This window comes from Cebus imitator, unplaced genomic scaffold (genome assembly GCF_001604975.1).
Source record: "Cebus imitator isolate Cc_AM_T3 unplaced genomic scaffold, Cebus_imitator-1.0 Scaffold509, whole genome shotgun sequence".
Classification (NCBI taxonomy): domain Eukaryota; kingdom Metazoa; phylum Chordata; class Mammalia; order Primates; family Cebidae; genus Cebus; species Cebus imitator.
Window position 1 is genome coordinate 46561 of NW_016107824.1, and position 25828 is coordinate 72388.

Sequence of the window (25828 nt, forward strand, 5' to 3'; positions counted from 1 at the left end):
AAAAAAAAAAAAAAAAAAAAAGAAATGCAGTTCCCAGCCCTGGAAGTTGTGGTTCTGTGGGGCTGGAGACGTGCAGGCGCTCTGTGAGTGAGCCTCTTAGCCATTTCTGGCCCATTCAACCCAGCAAGGATGCTGGGCCCTTGCCATGGGCCTGCTGAGTTTCTCCACTGCGCCCCAGAGAGGTACCGTCTCTGTGTGGTGGGTCTTTTCTTATGAGCTCTGGGTTGGCCTTGCCCTGTTCATGCCTAAGTCTGTCCACTCTGCCAGCTGGGCCTTTCTGAGTGCCTGTGGGGCAGGGATGCCTGGGCTCCGGCCCCTCATTTATTGGATGCAGTGCTGTTCATACCTGCTGGGGTTGTGGGAAGCGTCAAGGAGCCTCATGCTCACCCTGGGGAAGCCACCGCCGTAGGGGCCCCTACCCTCTCCCCTTTGACCAGTCTCTGGTCAGAGCCTGGATGCAAAGATGCTGCTTTTAAAGATGGCAGTCGGTGAAGGAGGCCGGCAGCCGCAGTGGCTCAGGATGCTGCCCACCGTTTGGGGGCCGAGCGGCTCCATCATCTCCGGTCTGTGTTGCAGGGGCTGTTTCAAGGCCTTCTACATCCACAAGTTCAGAGCCATGCTGGGCAAGAACCGGCTCATCTTCCCAGGCGAGAAGGTAGCATCTGGGTCCTGGGGGTCTGACTGAGCAGCCTAGTCCCTGGAGTCCCCTGCTCCTCCCTCCCACGGGTGGTCTGGCCTGCTGCAGCCGCCAGCTCCGCCCTGGGATTTGAGGGCTGCCTCGATGTCCTGGACGTCCACGAGGTGGGGTGTCTGCTTGTGTTGGAGGTGCGGCTCCCTGAGTGCTGTTTCTTCTCTCCCAGGTGCTCTTGGCGTGGTCTGGGGGGCCTTCGTCCAGCTCCATGGTCTGGCAGGTCCTTGAGGTGCGTGTTCACCACCCACTTGGCCCCGGCTACTGGGCTGAGGCTGGGGGGCTGTTGGCTGGGGCTAGAGAGCAGCCCGCCCCCCCGGCCTGGACACCAGCAGGGTTCTCAGATGTGTTTCCAGTAGGTGCACCAATCAGAAATCTGTCCAGAGCGCCTGTGTGCGTCCCACTTGGCTTGTGTCCCTTTACTCAGCCTGCACAGAAACGCAGGCAGTGGAAGGTGGCGTCTCGGCTCGGCCATGTGTGACCCGAGGGAGGATCGGGAAGCAGGAGAGGGGACTATCAGAAGCAAAGGGAGCAGCGTTTGAGGTGGATGGCACAGGCAGTGGAAAGTGGCATCTCGGCTTGGCCATGTGTGACCGGAGGGAGGATGGGGAAGCGGGAGAGGGGACTGTCAGAAGAAGCAAAGGGAGCAGCGTTTGAGGTGGAGGGCATGGCACGTGGCGGGGAGGCGGAGGCAGGGGCTTGGCTCAGGGTGGGGGGCTGTGCCCCTTCGTGTTCAAGTCCAGCTCAGGAAGTCCGCGGCAGGTAGGGCTTCTCAGGAGGGCACAGGAGCGGGATGTGCCTGGTTTCTCCGCACTCCCAGTGAGGGGTGCAGTCTGGAGGAGGCTGTTTCTGGGGGGTGGGTGGTTGAGAGGGGAGGGTCGGCTCTGCCTGGGTGATGGGTGTGATGTTGGTCTCAGGATGGGCACGCTGCACGGCACTGCTGAAGTTTTCTGTTCTCTGAGGTCCCCCGAACCTGCCAGGAGGGTGGTGTGAGGTAACTGGCTCAGCCCTCTGTGCCACCCTGGTGCTGCCCTTCCTGTGCCCAGTGGTTCCCCAGCCTCTAGCAGGCTCTTTCTGAGTGGCCAGAAGTGTGTGAGGTGCAGTCACAGTGGCCCCATAGCCCCAGTCTCCTCTCCTGGGGCGTTGTTGAGGCATCCAGGACCAGTGCATTTTACCAGGGGGTGAAGACCCCCAGGCTTCTGTGGAAAACACGTCGGGCTTGCAGCATCGCCTACTGGGCCTGCCTGGCCCCCAAGTCTGAATGGCTTTGTCCACTAAAAGCACTCGCAGGGGAAGGTCACGTTACCTTCCAGGAGGGCGTTAAACCCAGATGAAAGATGTTCTGAGCTGAAGTGTCCTGTGGCTTGCGGCTGGGGCTGACTCCCTGATGCTTCTCCCTCCAGGGCCTAAGCCAAGATTCTGCCAAGAGGCTGCGTTTTGTGCCGGGGGTCATCTTTGTTGATGGTACGTGTGGCTGTTGCCTCTCCGACTCCCTGGCCACTTGGGGTGTGCCCTGCCGACCCTCCTCTGGTAGGGCGTGTGGAGCTGCTGCCGCCCCTGCACTCAGGCCCTGGTGGGGACATTCCCCTGAAGGAGGCAGAGGATGTGTCCGTCGTTAGGAGGCGCCAGTGTTCCTGGAACCTGAGAACATCCTCCGAAAGTTGGGGGTGGGGAGCAGGAGCAGGCTGCCCAGCCCCCATCGTGGGCTCTGGGGACAGAGAAGGGCGTGTGAAGTTCGCGTGGTGAGGGGGACCCAGGGGCCGCCTCCCAGAGCCTTGCTCCTGTGGGATGAACTCCTGGGGCATTCACTGTAGCACTGAGGTTAGCCCCAGGGAGAATCCCCTTCCGCAAAGGAAAGCGGCAGATATCCCACAGCTCCTCCAGGAAGCACGGCCCTGCAGAGCGAGGCCTGGAAGGATTTCCCGGGGGGAGGTGGCCCCACACCCTGCTTGGCTCTACTGTGAGCTGTGACTCCGCCTGGGTTTTTCAGAGGGAGCAGCCTGTGGCCGGAGCCCGGAGGAGAGAGCGAAGACCCTGGCTGAAGTGAAGCCCATCCTGCAAGCAATTGGGTTCCCGTGGCACGTGGTGGCCTTAGAGGAGGTGGGAGGGCTGGCCCTGGGAAGGGGTCCCAGAGGCAGCCTCGGCCTGTCCCGAGCCTCACTGCTCTCTCCTGCCTCCCGGAAGGTGTTCAGCCTGTCGCCGTCGGTGCTGCGGTGCTCTTCCCAGGAGCCAGCGGCTCCCGAGGAGGCCTACAAGGCGGCCGTGGACAGCTTCCTCCGGCAGCAGCATGTGCTGGGGGCAGGGGGTGGGCCTGGCCCAGCTCATGGGGAGGAACAGCTGCCCCAGCCCCGTGCCCAGCCCCCACAGAACCGCCAGAGTCTGCTGAGACCACCTGCTGCTGCCCAGACTGAGGCTCTTTCCCACCTGTTCTGCTCAGTGAGGACACTGACAGCCAAGGAGGAGCTTCTGCAGACCCTGCGGTGAGGCCCTGCAGTCCCCAGGCCCCCGAGCCCCTTCCCGGGCCAGCCCGCCCGGCTCTGAGAGTCCGTGTGCTGCAGGGCCCACCTGATCCTGCACGTGGCCCGCGCTCACGGCTACTCCAAGGTCATGACTGGGGACAGCTGCACCCGCCTGGCCATCAAGCTCATGACCAACCTGGCGCTGGGTAGAGGGGCCTTCCTGGCTTGGGACACGGTAGGCAGGGGCCTGAGTGCCCAGGAGGCCCGTCCCCACCCACTCTCCTCGGCCATCTTCACTTGGGAGGACTCTCGTATCAGTCCTGTGGCGTCTTGGATGGAGGTGGGGTCTGTGCCCCTCACACCATGTAGGGAAGAGCGGGGATATATAGGCCTTGACCTTGACTCTACAGCCCCCACCTCCCCAGGGCTTCTCCGATGAGCGGCACGGGGACGTGGTGGTGGTGAGACCCATGCGGGAGCACACCCTGAAGGAGGTCGCCTTCTACAACCGGCTGTTCTCCGTCCCTTCTGTCTTCACGCCAGCCGTCAATACCAAGGTGGGTTCACCAAGGCGGGCTGTGTGGGCTGGGCGGCCTTTCTCACAGGCTCAGAGGTCACCGGCACACCTTCAGTGACCCCTGCCGTGTCCCCCAGCAGTGCCACTTCCCCAGGGTCCTCTGAGTCTGCCCTGTCCCCGAGGGCGTGGGGTGACAGGAGCCCCACAGGTACACTGCTGAAGCTGGTCCTCTGGCTTCCTTGAGCTGTCGTGGCGAGGCCAGAGCCATGGGGGCCGGCAGTGTGGAACTCACAGCACCTGCCTTCATGAGTCTCTGCCCCAGCCTGGTGCTGGCCCTGGGCTCTCCCTTAGCCCTGAATCTGATTGTTCCCTAGGCCCCTGAAAAGGCCAGCATCCACCGGCTGATGGAGGCCTTCATCCTCCGGCTGCAGACCCAGTTTCCCTCCACCGTCAGCACTGTGTACAGGTGTGTGCAGGTGTGTGCTGGGCACACTGCCCATGCTCAGGCCAGGGCTTACAGGGGAGCTGCACCCTGTGCGTTTCACCTGTTCCTCCCACCCCGGCCACAGGACAAGTGAGAAGCTGGTGAAGGCCCCCCGGGACGGCCCTGCCACCGGCGACCACAGCCCTCGCTGTCTGCTGTGCATGTGCGCCCTGGACATTGACGCCGCTGGTCTGTGCATCCTGCTCTTGGGGTGATGAGGGAGTGGGCATGGGGGCTCAGGACCAGGGTCCCCTCAGCTCCTCTCTGTTTGCAGACAGTGCCACGGCTTTTGGGGTTCAGACCTCCTCACATCCCTCCCAGATCCAGTTGCCCACCTCCCTGACTGACACCGGGACACCCCAGGAGTCGCCCATTGCCCTGATTGAGACCAGGACACCCCAGGGGCCCTGCTGTTTCCCGGGGGGCCCCCGGGCCCAGGGCTGTTGCCAAGGGGCCTCCAGGAGGTGAGTCCTTGTCCCTACCACCCCTGGGCAGCTGTCTGGGGGGAGGGGGATGTGCCCTCACCCACTGGTGCTGAGGTGCCAAGGTGGGCACACATCCAGCTCTGCTCCTGCAGGGAGGACCCCCAAGCCTGCATTGTGGAGCAGCTGTGCTATGGCTGCCGTGTGAACATGAAGGACTTGGTGAGTTGGTGGCCGCCGTCCTGGGCTCGGGGAGGGGACAGCCTTCCTGCACCCCCTCTCCAAGCCCGGCCTCTGTTGCAGCCCTCACTGGAGCCCCTGCCGCAGTACATCCTGGCCGAGGCCCAGCTCCGCACCCAGAGGTACTGGGGCCCATCCTGCTGTGGCCTGGGGGGCAGGTGCCTAGGGGCCGGTACCCACTACAGCTCTCTCTCTCTAGGGCCTGGGTGTTGGCAGAGCTCCGGGACTGTCTGATTGAGGACAGTGACGATGAGGTGGGCCAGAGCTGAGGACGTGCTCTCTGGGACAGCAGGTGCAGGGTCCACCACACTGCGGCTGGAAGGCAAGGACGGGACGGGGTCGGCCCCTCAGTGTCCATTTGTATAAATAAAACCTTTTTAATTAAAAAAACTCTACCGTATGCGTGGGGGACAGCAGTGCCACGCAGGCCATGGGGACGCAGTGTCCTTCTTTGACAGCAGCATCAGGGCTCAGGCAGGCCGGGAGGATGTGTCACAGCTGGCAGCCATGGACGGGGCAGCAGCTCCCCCGGCCCTCGGAGTGCCACCCGCTGTGGGGCCGTGCTGGCCGGCAGCAGCTCCTACTCCTTCTCACGAGTCCACTTGATCATGGTCTCCGGGGAGCGGTAGAGGAAGATGAGCTTGGCATACAGCTCCTCCTCCAGCTCCAGCTCCCGGGTCTCACGCACCAGGAAGATGTCCTGGCAGAGCTTGAGGATGCGGTCCACGCACGGCAGCTCCTCGAACATGATGGAGTGCGAGATCTCACTGAAGAAGCCACGCACGAACTTGCCGATGACCAGCACGATGGACACGTACAGCCCCATGATCCTGTGGGGGGACCCGGTGAGTCCTGGGGCTGCCCGGAGCCCTCCAGAGCTGCGGGGCGCCCCCAGCCATACACTCACCCGTAGCCAGCCAGGAAGCCGAGGCTCGGTGGGCTGACCTTGTCGCTGAAGATGACCATGGGCAGCAGGTTGCAGTCGGCCTGGCAGTCCTCCAGCTCAATGACCCACCACTCAAGGAAGCCAGTGGCCCCCGGGCCCCGCTCCCTCCGCAGCTGGATACGCACGCTGAGGTAGTCGGCCTCCTCATCTGGGGTGGAGCCGGGAGACAGTTGGGTGGCGCCCCCCCCCACGATCCTCCCCCAGCCCTGTGCCCCCACTCACTGGGCTGCAGCTGCTTCACAGGGTTGGCTTCAGGCCCGTTGGGGGCACGGATGTACTTGGGGAAGAGGTTGGGGATGACCCTGCAGGGAGGTGGGAACAGGTCAGGCCTGGCCCTCCTCTCTACCCCGCGACCACCCTGGGCCGTAACTCACACAGACTGGTCCGAGGTGCCCTCCAGCAGGCTGGCCAGCTGGCGCCGCTCCGTGCTATTGGGGGCCAGGGCCAGCATGTGTTTCTCATTGGCGTATTCCACGGTGCCTCCCTTAGCCAGGTCCCTGTGGGTGGGAACACAGCGTGACCCAGGGCCGTGGGGCCAGCCCCGCAGGCCCTGCCTCCATCCCGGGCCACACCTCTGGAAGTTCCAGGTGAAGCGCAGGGTGATGTCAGCTGTGCCGTTGTACAGCTCCCGCTTCATCTGGGCGCGGCTTGGCGGGCTGATACGCCACAGTGCCCCAGAACTGCCCTCAATCTGCGCCGTGACGATGTCCTCGGGGCTGTACTGGCTGATGAACTGCATGGCCAGCTGGGTGCAGGCGACACCCTCAGTGACTGCAGTCTCTTCCCCCCACCCCACCAGGCTGTCACAGGGCAGAGGCCACTTACCGGGTGGGGGTCAAACTGCCGCGACAGTTCCTCATAGGCCTGGGGCGTGAAGGGGATGATGGACGGCTGCTGGGCGCTCATGGTGAACAGTGGCTGGAGGCACAGGGCCGTGAAGATGAGCGAACAGGGGCAGCGAGGGGTGGCACTGCGTTGGCCACAACCCCCGGGGCATGGCAATGGACAGACGGGCCAGCGCAGGCTCACCTCATAGCCGCCCAGCTTGAGGGTGACGGTGACATCGACGGGCTGGTTCACCACGCCCACCACCGAGCGTACCAGCGACATGAAGAGCAGGGGGAACCAGATGATGGCGATGAGGAAGAGGATGATGAGGCCGCCCATGCCGTACTTGACGATCTTCTTCTTCTTCTGCCCTTTGGGCTGCGGGTATTTCTGGAGGGGAACGACACAGGGCATCCACTCAGTTCTGCCCTTCCTGCAGATTAGACCACAGGCTCCAGCTCAGCAGCAGCCCACAAAAGCCCAGCCTGACTTCAGCATGGCACAGCGGTAACAGTGGCAGGCAGCCACAGACCCGTGGCCCGGGACTGAGGATCCAGCTGGAAACCTCATGTTCAGGGGCCACTGGTCTTAGACGAGGGAGCTGTGCCCACTCGGGGAATGGACAGGCTTTCTCCAGCACATGGCGCTGGCCCCGCCCAGGCAGGAGACTGGAACGGAACTCCTGCCTCACACCAAGAGCCAAAATCTAACTCCAAGGACATCTAAAACTCTAGAACTTTTAGAAGAAAACGGGGCAAATCTTCATGAACTTGGATTTGACAAAGGAAAGTAAACTAGATATTACAAAATGAGCACTTCTGTGCTGCCAGACGCCATCCGGAAATTGAGACTGCACAGAATTGGGGAAACTCTGCAAGTCACATAAAGGCCCAGCAACCAGAGAACACAGAATTCTTACAACTCAATCGTTTCTAGCCAGTGTATCTACAGAAAAAGAACTCTAATAAAAAACCCAGCTGTTGGGCACAGTGGCTCAGGCCTGTAATCCCAGCACTTTGGGACGCCAAGGTGGGCGGATCACTTGAGGTCAGGAATTCAAGATCAACTGGGCCAAAAATGCAAAAATTAGCCAGGTGTGGTACTGCACACCTGTAGTGCCAGCTACTTGGGAGGCTGAGGTGGGACAATTGGTTGGACCTGGGAGGCAAAGACTGCAGTGGGCCAAGATGATGCCATTGCACCTCAGCCTGGGCGACAGTGAGATCCTGTCTCAAATCCCAGCTAAAATGCAGAGAAAGGACTTGAATAGACATTTCCCCAAGGAAGACAGACACACACAGTCGAGCAGTCACCAGGGGACTGCAAAAGGCTCAGCAGGAAAGGCCTCATAGCAGCAGGCTGCCGAGGATGTGGACAAACTGGGCCCCTGTGTTGCTGGGGGAGCCTAAGATGGTGGAGCGGCCGTGCAAAGCAGCGGCTGCTCACGACGTAAGACACCACCAGACAGCACTCCAGCCCTGGCGTGCAGCCCATGTACCGAGGGCACGGGCGCACATGTGTACGCCACGGTGCCTGGCAGCATCATGGGAAACAGCCCCTCAGTCAGTCCATCCACAGATGATGAACATGTGCATCCGTACCCCGGAATGTCATTTGCCCATGAAAGGGAAGGCCGTGCTGCCATGGGGGTGAACCTCAAACACTGCCGAGTGAGGAGAGCCAGTCACATAAGGACAAAGGCCAGCGGGTTCTGCTTTCATGCAATATCCACAACAACAGGCAGATCCACGTAGAAACAGGAAGTAGACTAGGGGTTCCCAGGGTCCGGGGAGGGGAACGGAGCGACAGCCAATGGGCACTTGGTTTGCTGTTTACTGTTTTAGAGACAGGGTCTCACACTGTTGTCCAAGCTGGAGTGGTCATGTGATCAGGCTTAATGCAGGGCCTCAGTCCTCCTACCTGAGCCTCCAGAGCACCTGGCAGCAGTGTGCACCATCACACCCAGCTAATGTTTGTGTAGGGAGGTCTGGCTGTGTTGACCAGGTTGGTCTTAAACTCCTGGCCTCAACTTGTCCTCCTCCAGCCTCCCAGAGTGCTGGGACCACAGGCATGAGCACAACAGCCAGCTGATTTTATTTTTACAGTTGCTGAGGTGGGTCTTACTGCGTTGTCCAGGCAGGTCTTGAATTCCTGACCTTGAGCAGTCCTCCCTCCTCCATCTCTTAAAGTGCTGGGATTACAGGTGTGAGCCACTGTGTCTGGCCCTGGGTTTCTTTTTAAAGTGGTGAAAATATTCTAAAGTTGATGTTAGTGGCAGATCCTCAACTGTGAATATACTAAAAACCCCTGAATTGTACATTTTAAATGGCTGAATGGGCGGATGCATGAATTTTCTCCAAATAAAGCCATTAAACAAGAACTCAGGCAACTATCCGACTGGCCCCCCTGCACCAGGCCCAGCTCAGGGGCTCCTCTACTGCCAGCCTACCTGGAACAGGGCCAAGTCTGCCCACTTCTGCCCCCGGCACCCACTTGCAACTGCCAAGATCACTGGCCTCAGGACCAGCTAGTTGGGGGCTTGCCTCGTGTCCCTCCCCAGTGCCTGCGAGCCCTGGGAGGACTACCAGCACCCCTGGTTCTCATGGCAGCAGTGCCTCTGCCCCGGGGAGACGTCACATCCCTGGCCCCTAGTTCAGGCCCCACCCTGGCCCAGGCACCTTTTCTGTCTCTCGGCTGCACTTGATGATGAAGATGTTGGCGTAGATGTCCTCCACGCACATCCAGTTGGACAGGGACAGCGTGGTGTCTGTCCACACCCAGTCCATCACTGCCCGAAGCTCCACCAGGAATGGCACCAGCCGGAACCTGCCCATAGCCAGGGATCCCTTCAGGTGGGATTCCTCCTGCCCAGGCCGTGACAGGGCAGGATCTCGCTTCTCACGACCCCCACCCCCTGGCGGGACCCTCACTCACCCCTGGAAAAGGAAGAGGTTGAGGTGATTGTATTTCTTGGTGAGGAAGTTGCCAAGGATGCGGGTGGGGTAGCCGCAGCGGATCTGGTAGGCGGACAGGGCAAAGTAGATGCATTTCACGAAGTACCACAGCTGCGCCACCGCGTTCTGGCTGAACATCCTGGGGTGGGATGGCCAGGTCAAAGACCCCATCGGAAGTGGAGCCTCCCCCGGAGACTGCACACTCCTCCCCGGCACGTGGGCCCACCTCTCGGTGACGGCGGGCAGGATGAAGAACATCCACAGGTGGATAGCCAGCACCAGCACCACCTGGAAGGCCAGCTTGCCCAGCACAGTCTTGCGCAGGTAGAGGGCGCGGTCGACCACCATGGTACTGAACTGGATCAGCAGCATGACCAGAAAGGCCTCAGGGACCTGGTCATCCGACAGGGAGGACGTGATGTCCGTGGCCGCTGAGTGTTTCTGTGGCCGGGAGAGCACATGTCAGGGGGAGCCAGGCCCCGGGGGACGTGGGTGGGGGCTGCTGGGCTCTGCATCCACTGGGGGATCCCAGGTCTGGCTCACCCCAAAGGCCCAGAAGCCAAAAATGATGATGATGAAGTCAACGACATCAGCCAGGAACATGAGGGCGTAGACGTCGGTGGCTGCGCGGTACTTGGTGTGCAGAATGTCGTGGAAGAAGCGCCGCAGTGGCCGGTACATGCCCTGGGCCCTGCAGAAGGGGGAGCTCAAACTGGTGCCAATGCCTGCCTCCCCACCCCCACTGCACAGCTGCCCCCGGCTGCCCTCACTCACAGGGACAGGCAAAACCTCTGCAGCCGCCGCCCGGCCGCCTGCACTCTTTGTCTGGAGCGGCTTGGCTGCTGCTTTCTCCCCGTGGGGGCCTCTTTCTCTTCTTCCCCCTCTTCTTTCTCCCTGTCCTCAGCTTCTGTAGGGAAAAGCTGACTTCTGTCTGTGCCCCCTGGGGACTGGGTCTGGCTCATGGCTTGTGACCACCCTAAGAGGCTGGCATTCTCCCCATGTGAGAGACCAGCAGACTGAGCACAGAACCTCCCAGTGTCACCGGCAAGGGGACAGCTGGGGCTGTGTCCTCTGGGGCAGACTTGAGGGGCCAGCCCAGGCCCACAGTAGCCCTGCACGGGGTGGGGGGGCATCCCTGGGGGCAGAGCCAGGAGCTGTGGCTCAGAAGCACCTTCTTGGTATCCAGGTGGGCCCTGCACTGGGCTTGGCCGTCTTATTCAAGAAAGACCCTCCCTGTGGCAGCCCCATGGGCAGAATGGGGTAGGCAGGAAGCCAGAGGTCAGGGCAGTTATACCGACGGCTGCTGGTCCTTTCCATGCTGGGCTCTCCTTGTGCCTCCTCCTAAAGCGTAGACTGATGCGTCTCGTGTCTCGGGGTCTGAGCTCCACTTGGGATTCTGGGGTCCGGTCCGTAGCTCCAACCCTCTCTTCCACCTGAACATGGTCCTCGGTAGTGGCCCCGGGCACCCCTGGCTCCTCCTGGAGCCCTGTGCCTGCCTGGGCCTGGGGTCCCAGCAGGACATCTGACCCCTCCTCAGCCCCCTGCTCCTTCCTGCTGCTCCTGTCTGGCTCCTGGGATGGTGAGTCTTCGTGGTCCCAGAGGCCGTAGCACTGCGGGGCGGGAGGGTGTGGTGAGGAGGCCTTGGCTCCCGGGCGGGGGGTGCAGGTGCCCCGTGGGCCCACCCAACCTCTCAGTGTCACGGCTCACACTCACCAACAGCTGGGAGCGGTGGAAGAAGAGGGCCATGAGCTGCACCAGGTCGTACTTGATGTAGCCGTCGGTCTTCTCCAGGCCCAGGATGCGCGGCGGGAAGTAGGGCTTGTTCTCGTAGCGCCGCAGCACCGCATGGCTGTTCCAGGGGAAGAAGCCAAACTGGAACAGGTACTTGACGACCACGGCGACCTGCAGGGGCGGGGATTCAGCATACAGGGAGGGCGTGGCGACCTGCAGGGGCGGGGATCCAGCATACAGGGAGGGCGTGGCGACCTGCGGGGCGGGGATTCAGCATGCGGGGGCGTGGCGACCGGCAGGGGCGGGGATTCAGCATGCGGAGGGTGTGGCGACCTGCAGGGCGGGGATTCAGCATGCGGGGAGCGTGGCGACCGGCAGGGGCGGGGATTCAGCATGCGGGGGGCGTGGTGACCTGCAGGGGCGGGGATTCAGCATGCGGGGGGCGTGGTGACCTGCAGGGGCGGGGATTCAGCATGCGGGGGGCTTGGTGACCTGCAGGGGCGGGGATTCAGCATGCGGGGGGCGTGGTGACCTGCAGAGGCGGGGATTCAGCATGCGGGGGGCCGCACCCACCTCGGTGAAGACGATGGCGGTCATCCAGAAGCGCTTGCTGGGCCGCGGGATGGACAGCATGGCCCAGAGGAAGACGAGCACAGGCAGCACCAGCGAGCCAGCAGAGGCGGTGACCATGTGGTTGAGGATGATGATAAAGTAGCACAGCAGCTCCGAGTGGGCGGCCACGCACTGGTACACCGCCCGCAGTAGCCGCAGCGCCCGGCCCTGCCCCTCTGCAAACAGCTCCGCCTCCTCCAGCTCAAGGATGCGCAGGCGCCTGCGGGGAGGCCCACGAGTTTGGGGGAGCCCGGGACTGCTCAGATGCACAATGGCCCTATCTGCTGCCAGTCCCAGACAGGCTGCACCCCTGCAGGGCCGTGGGGAGGCCAGTGCCTCCGTGTCCCGCCCGTACCTGTCCAGGAGCAGCTCGCTGGCCGTCCGCATCCGCACCCGGTGCAGGGAAGCACCAGCCTCATGCTCCACGGGGTCGGTGACCACCTCCTCGCTGCCACTGCGCGTGTGGTAGCCGGTGCTCAGGGGGCTACCCCTGTCGTCCGTCATGCTGCTGAGCGGCTCCTCCGTCCCCAGCCCACTGGGAAGTGAAGCCGGGTCACAGGGAAGCCTGGCCTGACCTCAGGCTGCAGGAAGGGTAAGGGCAGAACCCACACAGTCCTTGGGGGCACAAGGGAAGGGCAAGGGTTTGGGATGGCTGGGCACTGCCACCCTCCAGTGGCAGCAGCTGGGGCTCAGGGGTCACCCCAGCCCCTACCTGGACACTGTGCTTGGTGCGTCGGGAGCCTTGGTGGGGCCTGGCAGCGTGGCCTCGGCCTGGCTTGTGTACAGCTGGAACAACACGCCCCGGTCCACTTCTCCACCCTGCAGGGCACAGGAGGGGGTTCAGGGCTGCAGGGACTGTGTCCCAGCTCTAGTCTCTGCAGGCGGTTTAGCGGATGGAGTGGGCGCGGGACTGGGCGGTTAAGCGGGCAGGGGTGTGCCCGAGTGCAGAAGTCTCACCCGCAGGAGCTCCTGTGTGAGGAGGTAGCGCTCTGCGCGCAGCACGTCACTCATGGTGCTGTGGTGCCGGGTGAACTCCTGCAGCCAGCGCGTCAACCCGTCCACCAGTGCCTGCCCCAGCACCCACAGAAACTGCGCTGTGCTCAGCACCCGCTGCACCAGGTGGCTCCGGCCTGCGGGAGGGCAGGAGGGCAGGAGGGTGAGAGGGGTGCTGGAGGGGCAGCCTGTGGGGCCAGGAGAGACCTCCCACTCCCCGGGGGCCCACACACCTGAGGCCACCTCCTCGGGGCTCTCTGCCAGCTCCACCTCCTGGCTGGGTCCACCTGCTGGGCACAGGACACTGGTCAGCAATGGGAGGCCCTGCCACCTCCCCTCAGAGTCCCCATGCCCCCCAGCTCACCTGTGGGCAGCTGTCCTGCCTGTTCCTGCCGCCGTCGCCTCAGCACCGTCTGGGCGTTGGTCACCCATGCCTGGTATGCCATCTGTGGGCCAGCCCCTGGGTCAGGACCCGGCTTTCCGCGCCATCGGACCCAGTCGGGAAGGGGAGGGGTAACCGGGGTTGGGCAAGCCTGGCACCAGATCCCTGCTCTGTGTCCCTGAGCCCCTCTGGGAGGGGGACCCTAACGGGCAGTGGGGGAGGACACCCACACATGCAGCCCACCCAGTTCCCGGGCCAGGAACAAGAGCCAGGACAGGCAGGTGGCCAGCACACAGGCGTCTGGCCCCTCTCACAGGTCAGGCCATGGCAGCCACCAGGACTTGGGTGGTTAGCACCAGGAATGCAGGCAGAGCGGTAGCAGGCTCCACAGGACCCACAGCCCCACAGCCTGGTTTCCCACCGGACTTGGGAGACCTGGGTGGGGTTCCGGGAGATGTAGGGCAGGAGCTGGGCTGCCAGGCCCTGGGGGCATCTGTCACACCCGATGCTGCCCTGGCCCAGGGCCCCAAGCTCTGTGGTCTGAGGGGGCAGAAAGGGCCCTCCCCCACCTGGAAGGCGCTCTGGGTGGAAGGCCTGGGACCTTCAGGTGCAGCCTCCTCCTCTTCCTCGCTGTCCGACTCAAACAGGAAGTAGTCTCCAGAGTGGATGACTGCGGGCAGGCAGGGCTGAGAGCCAGCCTTCCCCCCAGGGGACCCCAGCCAGACCCTGGCAGGCCTTTTGGTCCACTTCAGGGCGGATGGGCCAGTAACAGACCCGAATGCTGTGCAGCCACGCTCCCTCGGACCCCCACACCCGCAGGGCCAAGGCCCAAGAGCCACCCTCCCTTGGGGAGCAGCCGTGCAGGCGGGAGCAGTGCATGCACAGGACACAGGCCAGCGCAGTGAGACGAGACCAGAGGGGCAGGCAGGACAGCTGAGGAGCAGAGCCAGCGCGGTGGGACGGGACCAGCAGTGAGGCCAAGGCAGCTGAGCCAGCGCGGGCGGGGGTGCAGAGTGCGCCAACTGCAGAGGACTGGGGGAACCCATGAGGCTGTGGGAGAGTTAGAGAAACAGAACGGGCCCGGCTGAGGCGGGCGGGTCACCTGAGGGCAAGAGTTCGAGACCAGCCTGGCCCACGTGGTGAAACCCTGTCTCTACTAAAAATACAAAACTTAGGCAGGGGTGGGGCACATGCTTGTAGTCTCAGCTACTCGGGAGGCTGAGGCAGGAGGATCGCTTGAACGAGGTGGAGGTTGCAGTGAGCTGAGATCACATCACTGTACTCCAGCTGGGGTGACAAAGCGAGACTCCATCTCAAAAAAATTAAAAAGCAAAACACAGAACGACACAGTGCTGCTGGGACCCAGGTGAAGCTGCTGGTCAGCCACCCTGACTGTGTCAAAAAACCAAGCTCTGAGACTTCTCCCAGCAGAAAGGCTGGGAAGAGCTGGGAGGGGAGGACAGGTTCAGCCCAGGGCCTGCAGCCAGGGAGGCACCCCCGACCCAGAAGACCTCAGCACATCCTGAAGCTCCGCACCTAGGGGTCGGGGGAAGTGGGGGAAGTCAGCAGCCTAGGAAGAGGACAGGTGGGGGGGCACAGAGGCCCTCAGAGGGGGCCACAGGCGGGCTCATTGGGGGTACCTGTGGCATGGTCCAGCCAGGGCCGCCACCACTGCCTCCGTGGCGGGGAGGACGCCCCTGGACTGCCGGGCCCTGTGAAGGGGCAGGATGAGTGTGAGGCAGCAGTCAACACACCGGGAGGGGCTGGGGACACAGAATCCCACAGCAGTGGGGGCCATGTAAGGCCATAGGGCTCAGAGCCCGTGTGTGTGGATGGACAGTCACAGGGCCTACTGGGCAGAGGGCGATATGAACAGGACGGGGGGCTGGGAGCCCTGTGGGACGTCACGTGCGCACACACCAGCAGGCACAGACGTGCCGGACATGGGGCCTCGTGTGCCGGGCTAAGTCGGGGCTGGGAGCCCTGTGGGACGTCACGTGCGCACACACGCAGCACACACCAGCAGGCACAGACATGCCGGACATGGGGCCTCGTGTGCCGGGCTAAGTTAGGGCTGGGAGCCCTGTGGGACGTCACGTGCGCACACACGCAGCACACACCAGCAGGCACAGACATGCCGGACATGGGGCCTCGTGTGCTGGGCTAAGTCACACTCACCTGGCTCCGGGCCGGGGTCCTTGGGGCCACCTCGGTCCACCCAGCCCTGCCTGTGCTTCTCCTGCTTAGCACGGATGCGCTCCATCCTGCAGGGGGGAGAGGCGGGCGTATACTAAGCACCAGGAGGAGGGGCCGGGGAGGCCCCGCCCCAGGGGCACCTACTGTCTTTTCAGCTGGGCCAGGGACTTCTCCTCTATCCTGCGGTGGAAGTCAATGCTCTTGAGGTTGGCTGCATTGTAGAGGGCGAAGCCCCTAGGGAGAGGCAGAGATGGGGTATGGGCATCTGGGACTTGGCTGGAGCGGCACAAGCAGCCGCCACTCCCGCTGCCCACGATGGACGAGAGGCACGCACTGCGGGGGCAGCTGCTGTCCCCAGCCTGCATGCTGTGTGCAGTGAGAGGGGTCAGACGCCCCTGCTGCACAGACCCAGCACCGGGGCCAGGGTGATGGTGCCGGGGCTCTATTGTCCTTCATTCTCCCTCTAGGTGACACACCCATGTCACAGAGCGGTGGAGCCTGCTCTCCACGGTCCGGGGGCTGAGGCATTGAGGTGCCTCCCCTTCCCCCGTCTGAGCCCCAAGACGGGAGCGCTGGGCTGCGTCCGGGCCAGAGCTTGCCTGGAGGCCAGCAGGGCAGTGGCCTGGAGGTCGGCCCTGACGTGCAGGTAGTAGTGGCTGAGGAAGACCCGGCGCTGCAGCAGCAGGAAGAAGAAGCAGATGCTGTCCCAGATGATGCCGGCCTCCTCCACAGGCAGCAGGCAGTCCTGGTCTCTGCCCATCATCTCCTTGGCTGCAAGGCAGGTGCCGACAAGGGTCAGGCTCGGGGCCCAGGAGCAGGGGGCGTCCCCATGCCCTCCCTGCGGCCACCGTCGCCACCACTCACGGTCATAGTAGCCCTTGACAGTGCACACGAGGCTGAAGAGCTGGATGACCCAGCAGAATCCCGTCTGCATCTGCTCCACGAAGACGCAGGCCAGGAGCTGCGGAGAGTGGGGTCAGTGGCGTCGGCAGGCCCCAGGGCAGGTTGGGCGGGCCGGGGCGGGGCTCACCGACAGCATGTTCTTGGAGATGATGACGGTGACGTTGTAGAGGATGAGGCAGTCCCACAGCACAAGGCGGGTCTGCGTGTCCCTCTGCAGCAGAGTGGTGCCGAAGAGCAGCAGGTAGAAGCAGGCCAACAGATAGCCCAGCCCGAAGATGCTGATTCGGGTGGCCCCCGTCACGAACACCACCACCAGCACCAGCCAGAACAGGTATCGGAAGACGGCCACCTTCAGCATGTCGAGGTAGGACCTGCCACGGGGAAGCATCACGGTGGGCGCCACTGCCACCCATCCCAGAAGGCTCCGGTGGAGGGTGGCGCAGGACATACCTGCAGTGGATGAAGTTGGGCACGGGGTTGGGCTCCCCCCACCGCGGCGCCAGATGGTCAGTATTGACGCCAGCCATGCGCTGCCACTCTTCCGTGCGCTCCGCCGAGAACACCTGCCACTGCTGCGAGGCGCAGAGCAGCAGGAGGAAGTCACCTGCAGGATGCGGGAGCTGCTGCTGGGCCGGGTGCACGGGGACCCACACAAGGCAGTCACAGTGCATGTAGCCCGCCTCCCACCCCGGGCCTGGCAGGGTGTACAGCCACTGGGAGCAGACACACGCCTGCCCAGGGGAGTGGCCAGGTGCCCCTGGGGGAGCCACGGTGTGGGCATCTGTGCGCATGCGTATGAGGGCAGGGCCTGCAGGCTGCCACGTGCCTGACTGCACACCTGTGCGCACACGTGTGAGCAGACTGGAGTGTGCGTGTGTGCTCTGAGGGTCCTCTGTGGAGGCGGGGGTGGTTGGGGGACACTCACTGATGAGGTTGGTAGAGTTGGGGGCGCTGAAGAAGTCAGGCAGGTACAGCCACTTGATGAGTGCGGAGTTCATGGGGACAGCCCGGCTCCAGCGCCATGGGTAATCTGGGGTTGGGGGCGTCATGTCAGGAAGGGCCTGGCCTGCCTGGGGCCTGAGACATCCCGTCCCCACCTGCTCGCCAGTGTCCTCAGACCCCACGACTTTATCACCAACACTCAGGGTCCATGGGTATCATCTCACGCCCATCCGTGCACACACATGTGGCGTCCTGAGAACTTAGAGACCTAGTGTCCCGTGTGTTCACACACAGTCCTTAAACTATGCACCAAGCCCTGCGGGCAAAGGACCCAAGTAAGAGGCTAGAGGACGCGGGGATGGGGGTGCTGGGCATCCCTGAGTGAGTTGGGCTCACACAGCATCACAGTCCCTGACGTGACAGTGCATGTGATATGGCAGCTCTGAAAACAGTAGCTGGAAGCTGCACACAGCCACACGCCTGCGGCAGGGAAAGGTTCAGCCTGTGGCAGCCACACCAGAGAACGCTGTGCAGTGTGACGGCCTGGGATCCACAAGATAGCCTGGACGGGCCAGCCGACCACGCAACAGCCTAAAGTGGCCGGCCGACCACGCGACAGCCTAGAGGGGCCCACCAACCACGTGAGACAGCCTAGACGGGCCCGCAGACCACACGAGACAGCATAGACGGGCCCGCAGACCACGCGAGACAGCCTAGAGGGACTCGCAGACCACGCAAGACAGCACCGAGGGACTTGCAGACCACGCGAGACAGCCTAGAGGGGCCTGCAGACACAGCCTGGACGGGCCTGCCAATCATAGGGCCTGCTGACGTGACGTCCTGACAGGACTATCTGCCAGGGATGGGCTGGGTCAGGGGCTGCTGGGGGAGGATCCGTGGCACCACCAGCCCCTGGCCACACTTCCTGGGAGGCGTGCGAGGCAGGGAGGGTCAGTCCCTAAGGACTGTGGGACTGCATGCATGACGCCACTCATCTGCAAAACCCACAGCAGCATCTGCCAGAGGGCACCCCGTGACATTAAAACAAACTTGCCCTCGATGTCAGGGACCCCAGGACGCACTGATCTCACAGGGTGCTCATGGCATGGTCTTGTGGAAGGAGACAGAAGGGAAGCTGGCCTCGGCGCCTCCCGAGAGCAGGTGTTTCAACAAGAAAGAGGTAGAGGGACGAGAGGCAGAGGCAGCCCTGTAGTGATAGGCACACCTGGTGCAGACCTCGCTCTCTGCACCTCACGCTCCTGGAGCTCCATCACACTCCCCGGAGCAGTGGCTGTGAGTGCAGGCCTGTGCTGGGGAAGCACAACATGAGGCAGCCGTGCCTGGGGCAGAAAACAAGACAGGCCAGGTGCGGTGCCCACGCCAGCCATCCCAGCACTGCGGGAGGCCGAGGCGGGCAGATCGCTTCAGGTGAGGAGTTCAAGACCAGCCTGGCCAGCATGGTGAAACCCATCTCCAGTAAAAATAGAAAAATTAACTGGGTGTGGTGGAGGCGTGCGCCTGCAATCCCAGCTACTCGGGAGGCTGAGGCATGAGAATAGCGTGAACCCAGGAGGCAGTGGTTGCAGGGAGCTGAGATCACCACACTGCACTCCAGCCTGGGCAACAGAGCAAGACTCCATCTCAAAAGAAAAAAGAAAAAAAGACGAACTTGAAAAGGGTGGGGCAGGTGGAGAGCACCCAGAGCTCCCAGGGCCCAAAGCCGTGACCACACGCATGACAGAGTGAACAGCGCTGGTCCCACAGCCAGTGCCAGAGATGATAACCCACCCTGTGTCCACAGATATAAATAACTGAATAAATAAATCAGCAGGGGAGAAAGGACAGCTTTTGCTTACAGAAGATGCCAATTCATATATGTAGAAGAGATGAGGAAACAGAAAACCAGCATAGCAAATAGGGCCAGGCGTAGTGGCTGATGCCTGCAATTTCAGCACTTTGGGAGGCCAAGGCAGGGGGTTCACCTGAGATCAGGAGTTCAAGACCAGCCTGGCCAACATGGTGAAACCCCATCTCTACTAAAAACACAAAAACTAGCTGGGCATGGTGGTGCGTGCCTGTAATCCCAGCTGCTCAGGGGGCTGAGACAGGAGGATTGCCTGAACTGAGGCGATGGAGGCTGCATTCTAGCCTGGTCAACAGAGAAACATTCCATCTTAAAAAAAAAAAAAAAAAAAAATTCTTGCTATGTTGACCAGGGTGGTTTCGAACCCCTGGCCTCAAGGAATCCTCCTGCCTCAGCCTCTCAAAGTGCTGGGATCACAGTCATGCACCACCATGCCCAGCCGAATAAATACGTATGTATTCATTTAGAAACGGGGTCACGCTCTGTCACCAGGCTGGAGTGCAGTGGCAGGATCTCAGCTCACTGCAACCTCTGCCTCCCGGGTTCAAGCGATTCTCCTGCCTCAGCCTCCCGAGTAGCTGGGACTACAGGTGCCCGCCACCACACCCGACTGATTTTTGTATTTTTAGTAGAGATGAGGTTTCACCATGTTGGCCAGGATGGTCTCGGTTTCCTGACCTCGTGATCCACCCGCCTCAGCCTCCCAAAGTGCTGGGATTACAGGCGTGAGCCACCTTGTCTCGCCAAGAATTTGTTCATTACAAAGAGTGCCAATGTCACATGAGAAAGTCTGGCAGACGCGGGCCTCTGCAGGTGAGTGATGAAGGCTGACGTGAGAAGACGCGTTGCCCCCAGTGAGACGCACGGAGGACGCCTCACATCTGTGGTGGTGCCCAAAACGCAAGAGCTGGTCTAAGGAAAGAAACACCAAGGCAACCCCAAACCGAGGGGCACTCTGTAAGGTACAGCCCAGTGCTCCGTCAGAAGTCTCAAGGCCAGGAAACACAAGGAGAGACAGGAACCCATGAGGAGACAGAGGCCAGATGACCAGGTGGAGCCTGGGATCCTGTGTGCGGTCCCGGGACGCGACGAGGAGGCACGTGCTGGAAGCTCCATTTCCACTCAGCATGGAAGCCTGTCTTGTTTTGGTCGTTTTCCTTGGCCCGTGTTCACGGCTGACACGGGGAGGCTGGGACTAGGGCACTGGGGGCTCCCTGTGACTCTGGGGTAAGTCTACGTAAGAAGTGAAAAATCAACAGTTGAAGTGCTGGCACACTGACGTGGGTGAATCTCCGCGTTCCCTCTGTGACAGAAGGTGCCGAGCTGTGTGCACCTGCTCCTGAGGTGTCTGGCAAAGGCAGACCTAGAGATGGTCAGAGCAGCGGTCAGAGCAGGGGGAGAGGCGGCCTGGGGCCACGAGGCTGTAGGCAACGCCTGCTGTGTGTGAACTGTGCCTCAGTGGGCCTGACTGGAAGACAGGGCAGGACCTCGGGGACACGGCTCAAAGGGCCCTAGGACTGGATCCAGGACAACATGACCATGTGTGACCACAGAGGCCAGGGTCCGTGCAGCCAAGGGGAGGCCCAGGGCTGCTGACGCCAGTGAGAAGTGGCCGCTCTCCTTGACAGGAAACCCAGCTTACGGATGCACAGAGACCACAGTTTCATGAAGCCAGAATGAGCCCAGACAGCCCACTAACGCCGACAGGCTGGGTGCCACCGTGGGGCAGGTGGGACACCCCTGAGCCGGCCGCACACGCGAAGGTGATTCCCGTCTCAGACCGCAGGGCGCTGTGCACCTGGAACAGACCCTCAACACCAGGACAGCCACACAAGTCCAGTCTCAGCGCACCGGCCACGCCGCCGAGCACCCTCCACAGCTTCCCGAGAGACAAGCGAGGCGGTGGGGGTGACCCGAGATGAGATCACGTGCAAGCATCAGACCAGATCCTATCTCAAAACCAGAGTGCCGCAAAGGAGGTGCTGAGGCTGGGGCTGCTTCAATCCAGAGGACACCGCCAGGGGACGGCCCATGTGTGGGGGCCGTGGGCTCAGGGATGTCCGCCCCCAGGAGACCCACGCTTAAGGCAGCACTTGGGTGTGAGGCATCCTGGCTGCCCCTCTTGGGGCCCAGAGAGGACTCCCACAACTTTCCTGAAGGTTTGAAATAGTTCAAAATAAGGCCGGGCGCGGTGGCTCAAGCCTGTAATCCCAGCACTTTGGGAGGCCAAGGCAGGTGGATCACGAGGTCAAGAGATCGAGACCATCCTGGTCAACATGGTGAAACCCCGTCTCTACTAAAAATACAAAAAAAAACATTAGCTGGGCATGGTGGCGCGTGCCTGTAATCCCAGCGACTCAGGAGGCTGAGGCAGGAGAATTGCCTGAACCCAGGAGGCGGAGGTTGCGGTGAGCCGAGATCGCGCCATTGCACTCCAGCCTGGGTAACATGAGTGAAACTCTGTCTCAAAAAAAAAAAAAAAAAAAGAAATAGTTCAAAATAGAATATGGGGCAGAAAGGAAGTGAGGACAGCTGAGCCTGGAGGGGCCAGGCCACCCCCAAGACGGAGCGCAGATGACAGAGCCTGGGGGGATGTGGGGTGGGCAGGAGACACACGCAGGAGCGACTGAGGGATGCCAAGGCCAAGTCCAGGAGGGTGGACAGGAGCCTGGGGCAGGCGAGAAACATCCCCCGGCATCCACAAGGCCACGAAGCCCACGCCCACCCCAGCCGTGTGCCCCTCACCGATGCACAGGGCCGGGGGCATGCCCAGGCACAGCAGGTACTGGTACAGCAGGAACAGCGCCAGGAAGAGGCAGTAGTTGGGCCAGAGGCGGGCGATGGCCTGGCGGCGCCTGCGGGTGACGATGGCCACCAGCCAGCAGCCGTGCAGGGTCACCATGAAGTTCATGCGCTGCCCGATCACGTTCACGGCCATCAGGAAGCAGATCTGGGGTGGGAGAGGGCGGGGTGGGGCGGGGCTGAGTCCGGAGAAAGGGGCTTTCTCCTCCCACCTCGCGGGCCTCAGGCACAGGCAGCCCTGCCTGGAGGCTGTGGGCATCAAGCAAGGACAGGGCCAGCAGCCCCATCAAGAGGGCTGGAGGGGCTGGCGGTTGCCGTCATGCCGGGGAAACTGAGGCTCCCGGACGTGGGCTGGATGGCAGAGTGAATCTGACTTGGCCTCCTGCCTCTTGTCAGCACCAATACACCGAAGGGGTCCGGTGGAAGCCTTGCCTGGCCCTGTGCCCCCGCCCCCCGTGGCCCAAGCAGACTCAAGTGGGGCCCAGGCCTGCGGCCCCTGCAGTCAGCCCGCCGTCCCCTCAACCCAGCCCTGCCCCAGGAGGGGGCAATGCCCTTGCCTCACCTCCAGCCCGAATTTGTAGAAGAAGAAGTTGGTGAAGTACTTGAGGCAGCCGAGCAGGTCCTGGTCCAGCTGCTGGCGGGTGCCGCTGGCAAACACGGCCTGGGCGGGCAGCGGGGCCAGCTGGTGCTGCCGGCGGTGGTGCTCCTGACGCCGGTACACGACCGCCTCGAACACCAGCAGGAGCAGGACCTGCAGGTGGTTCTGCAGGAGGCGAGGGTCAGAGGGCAGCCGGGTGCTCAGCCACCCAGCTGCCCACCACCCCCTCACTCACCTGGATGTAACCCAGGTTGGGGAAGCCCTTCCGCACTCCAAACCAGTTGGCGGGGTCCACGGGCCCCCGATACAGCAGGGACTGGCTGATCTCTGTGGTCAGCAGGTTGGTGCTGTTGGGGGAGGGCTGGCAAGAGTCCGGGCATCAGTGCCCCCTCCCAGGCCACAGTGCCCCGCAGTCCTGCCTGGAGCCCACCACTGCCACAGCTCCGGGGCAGGTCCACTGCTGCCCCAGCCAGGGACATGGGGGCTGCTGGCCTTGGAGCCACCTTCATGGGGAAGGGGACCAGGTGCTGGAGAGACAGGGAGGCAGGGGCTGGGGAGTGGAGACAGGTCCCAGGACAAGGAGGGATGTGGGAGAAAGCGCCTGCCAGCAGCTCCCTCCTGGGCCTGGTCCTCACCACAGGACACCCTGGGCCTCAGCCCTGTCCGGACAGACACCCCTGTGTGCGGGAAGTGGGCCCCAATCCACAGATCAGGTTGAAGGATGCTGCCTCCAAGAAGCCTCCTTGATCCCCCGGGGGAGGGCCCTCCACCTCCACTGCTGGCCCCACTGCTTTGAAGCGGCCGCCCGGGGAGGGTGGGACCCCAAACAGCTGCCTGGAGCCGCCTCCCGTCCCGGCCGGCGAGGGCCGGTACCTCAGTGCAGTTGCTGGAGTAGTCCTGGGGGTTCACGACCTTCAGCTGGTACAGCATCTTACACACGATGATGACACATGTCCACACAGTGGACAGGCAGGAGGCCATGGGGCGGAAGCGCGGGTAGGGCAGGGCAAAGGCCCACAGCACCACCAGCAGCAGGTTCATCACCGACACCTGTGGGCAGGCAGGGGGGGCATGGGGGCGTGGGGCCGGGCTCGCGGAGGCCAGCGGGCGGGCCAGAGCCACCCCACCCCAGACGGGAAGCTGAGGTGCCTGCCACACTCACCTCCTTCAGGGCCACCCAGACTGTGTACAGAGCCACCAGCTTGAGGACGTGCAGCTCCAGCAGCCGCCGCAGGAACACCTGCACGCGCGAGAGGACGTCCGAGAAGCCAGCCGCCAGCTCCAGCAGCCGCTCGGCCACCAGGCCCCACTTGGCTGTGCCTGTGATGGTGGGAGAGCCCGTGTGGGTGTGCGGCAGGAGCAGAAACGGGGGTTCCCAGGTCCCCTGTGCAGAAGAGGCTCTAGGGCTCAGAGGCTCTAGGGCTCAGAGGGGACTCTGTCAATGCGTCCCCAGCTGGGACGTGCACAGCGAACCGGGTGGAGGCCGTGCTCTGCCTGCCCGACTCACCTTCAGGCACCTGCATGGCCTGGTGGGGCATGTCCGTGCCCAGCCCCTCGTCCCGGGGGCCCTCGTCCTCCTCCTGCGGCTGCTGCTGCAGCAGTGGGGTCCCTCGGGCTGCATCCTGCCTGGGAGAGGGTCCAACAATGTCACCTCCCACCTGTGTTCCTGGCCCTCTCACCTCCCACAGCTGGAAGAAGCCCCCGCCTGCACCGCCTCCGCTGCAGCTGACATTCGGTCCCCCTGACCTCCATGCTGCCCCCAGCCCCACAGCACAAGCAACTGCCTGTCAGGATCTGAACGTGGAGGCTTTGACCCCTGTCCAAATCCCCGCTGGCCCAGGAGGCTGCACCCCTCCGAGGCGGCCAGGGCAACCAGGGCCGCACCTGTGAGTCCAGTGTGGGAGGCGCGTGCCGGGTTGGGACACGTGCTCCAGGTCGGTGAGCTGCATGAAGGGCCGGTGGAAATAGTGCAGCTGCAGGATGCAGGCCAGCAGGAAAAAGCCAGGCACCAGGATGCTGGAGAAGAGCTCGGACACGCTGAACTGCTCCAGGCCCAGGTCCCCCAGCCTGTGCCAGGAGGGCCCACGTCAGCACTGGCCCGGCTCCCGCAGAACCGCAGCAGCCCCAGGAGAGTGCACGCCCCGGTGTCAGCACCGCTGCCCCGCCGCCCCGGCCTGGACTCACTGCTGGTCGGTGAAGCCCGTGAGGTTGCGCCAGTAGGCAGGGAAGTCCTGGAACTGGAAGGTGTACACGGCGATGAGCACCAGCATGGTGTAGGCCACCACGAGCCACCAGAAGGCCTTGAGGAGCTTCCGCCACAGGCTGTAGTAGACCTGCTGGGCAAGGGGGGGCAGTGAGCGCCCTGGGGAGGGAGGGCGAGGGCAGTGGGGAGGGAGGGCGAGGGCCCCGGGGAGGGCCTGTGCCCCGGCACCCACCCGCCAGGCACCTGGAAGAGGGTGAGACAGAGCAGGAAGAGGAACATGTAGACGATCTTGTAGACCACGAGGCGGCCGGCGAAGCTGACCACGATGAACATGCCGGCGCACACGTAGATCCAGTACTTGGCGTAGACGTCCTTCACCTGCTCCCCCAGGCTGTGCAGCAGCATCTGTGTCCGCGTGGGCTCTGTGGGCCAAGTCAGGACGCTGGCATCGGGCCGGGCAGGAGGGCAGCCCCCCACCCTGTCCCAGCACTCACCCGTGTCTGCCACCGTGACCTCCGTCAGCACAGCGGGAGCCTCCGCCGACTTCAGCAGCTTCTCTTTCACAAACTGGCGCAGCAGGAGCCAGAAGGTCAGGGTGTACAGCAACTGCCACAAGTCGGGGTGCCAGTCAGCCGGGGCCAGCACCTCTCCCATCACCAGGGGCAGGCGGGAGCCCTCAGGGAGGCGGCTGCTACCAGCCCATCCGCACCAGCCTCCCTGCAGGCACTGAACACCCTCTCTCTCCACCCTCCCAGAGGCACATGAGCACATGCTCACACGGCCATGGTGTGTGCATGGGTTCACACGAGAGTCACACATCTGTACACACAGGCCCGCACAGAGCCACGCACATGTCTGCACACACGCTCACATGCACACAGGCTTACACACAGGTGCATGTTTGCACACACAGGCTCACGAGTCTCTCACGCTGTGATGCAACCCGCTGGCCTGCAAACAGGCGACAGACACAATGCCGGCCCCCGCCTCACACGGGTGACAGACACAATGCTGGCCCCCCGCCTCATGCAGGTGACAGACACAATGCTGGCCCCCTGCCTCAC

General features: G+C 62.9%; 2 protein-coding genes and 1 long non-coding RNA gene across 10 annotated transcripts in view; 2 read left to right on the top strand and 1 right to left on the bottom strand.

The window, feature by feature from the left end:
- The window catches only part of CTU2 (cytosolic thiouridylase subunit 2), a 9597-nt gene extending 4427 nt beyond the window's left edge, over positions 1-5170 (top strand). The window contains exons 3-15 of the mRNA XM_017513905.2: positions 577-655; positions 861-920; positions 2092-2152; positions 2679-2788; positions 2873-3168; positions 3247-3382; positions 3573-3704; positions 4039-4130; positions 4234-4337; positions 4423-4612; positions 4726-4792; positions 4874-4932; positions 5010-5170. Of these exons, the coding sequence (XP_017369394.1) occupies positions 577-655; positions 861-920; positions 2092-2152; positions 2679-2788; positions 2873-3168; positions 3247-3382; positions 3573-3704; positions 4039-4130; positions 4234-4337; positions 4423-4612; positions 4726-4792; positions 4874-4932; positions 5010-5079 (1456 nt within the window). The 3' untranslated portion in view covers positions 5080-5170. The remainder of the gene's footprint in view (positions 1-576; positions 656-860; positions 921-2091; positions 2153-2678; positions 2789-2872; positions 3169-3246; positions 3383-3572; positions 3705-4038; positions 4131-4233; positions 4338-4422; positions 4613-4725; positions 4793-4873; positions 4933-5009) is intronic.
- PIEZO1 (piezo type mechanosensitive ion channel component 1) overlaps positions 5160-25828 on the bottom strand; it is a 72853-nt gene continuing 52184 nt past the window's right edge. For 2 of the 8 annotated variants that reach the window (XM_017513904.2, XM_017513902.2), the window contains 39 exons: positions 25259-25370; positions 25008-25186; positions 24746-24894; positions 24446-24628; positions 24069-24187; positions 23724-23881; positions 23435-23611; positions 22797-22922; positions 22526-22726; positions 21907-22111; positions 17281-17385; positions 16806-16959; positions 16483-16726; positions 16317-16413; positions 16052-16223; positions 15597-15686; positions 15435-15520; positions 14897-14968; positions 13826-13926; positions 13239-13320; positions 13108-13164; positions 12839-13011; positions 12594-12700; positions 12237-12416; positions 11843-12101; positions 11252-11440; positions 10833-11148; positions 10313-10445; positions 10082-10229; positions 9765-9979; positions 9519-9677; positions 9263-9410; positions 6786-6974; positions 6582-6674; positions 6329-6501; positions 6131-6253; positions 5979-6058; positions 5718-5904; positions 5160-5640 (listed from right to left, as the gene is read on the bottom strand). In XM_017513904.2, coding sequence (XP_017369393.1) covers positions 5391-5640; positions 5718-5904; positions 5979-6058; positions 6131-6253; positions 6329-6501; positions 6582-6674; positions 6786-6974; positions 9263-9410; positions 9519-9677; positions 9765-9979; positions 10082-10229; positions 10313-10445; positions 10833-11148; positions 11252-11440; positions 11843-12101; positions 12237-12416; positions 12594-12700; positions 12839-13011; positions 13108-13164; positions 13239-13320; positions 13826-13926; positions 14897-14968; positions 15435-15520; positions 15597-15686; positions 16052-16223; positions 16317-16413; positions 16483-16726; positions 16806-16959; positions 17281-17385; positions 21907-22111; positions 22526-22726; positions 22797-22922; positions 23435-23611; positions 23724-23881; positions 24069-24187; positions 24446-24628; positions 24746-24894; positions 25008-25186; positions 25259-25370 — 5991 coding nt within the window. In that variant the 3' untranslated portion in view covers positions 5160-5390. Of the gene's footprint in view, positions 5641-5717; positions 5905-5978; positions 6059-6130; positions 6502-6581; positions 6975-9262; positions 9411-9518; positions 9678-9764; positions 9980-10081; positions 10230-10312; positions 10446-10832; positions 11149-11251; positions 11441-11842; positions 12102-12236; positions 12417-12593; positions 12701-12838; positions 13012-13107; positions 13165-13238; positions 13321-13825; positions 13927-14896; positions 14969-15434; positions 15521-15596; positions 15687-16051; positions 16224-16316; positions 16414-16482; positions 16727-16805; positions 16960-17280; positions 17386-21906; positions 22112-22525; positions 22727-22796; positions 22923-23434; positions 23612-23723; positions 23882-24068; positions 24188-24445; positions 24629-24745; positions 24895-25007; positions 25187-25258; positions 25371-25828 lie in introns of all 8 variants that reach the window. The other 6 variants (XM_037733263.1, XM_037733261.1, XM_037733265.1 and 3 more) reach the window with 5 other exon arrangements.
- On the top strand, positions 12390-16053 carry LOC108292808. Its single transcript, XR_001820427.2, has 3 exons — positions 12390-12473; positions 15608-15658; positions 15920-16053. It is a non-coding gene; the product is annotated as an uncharacterized LOC108292808 (long non-coding RNA).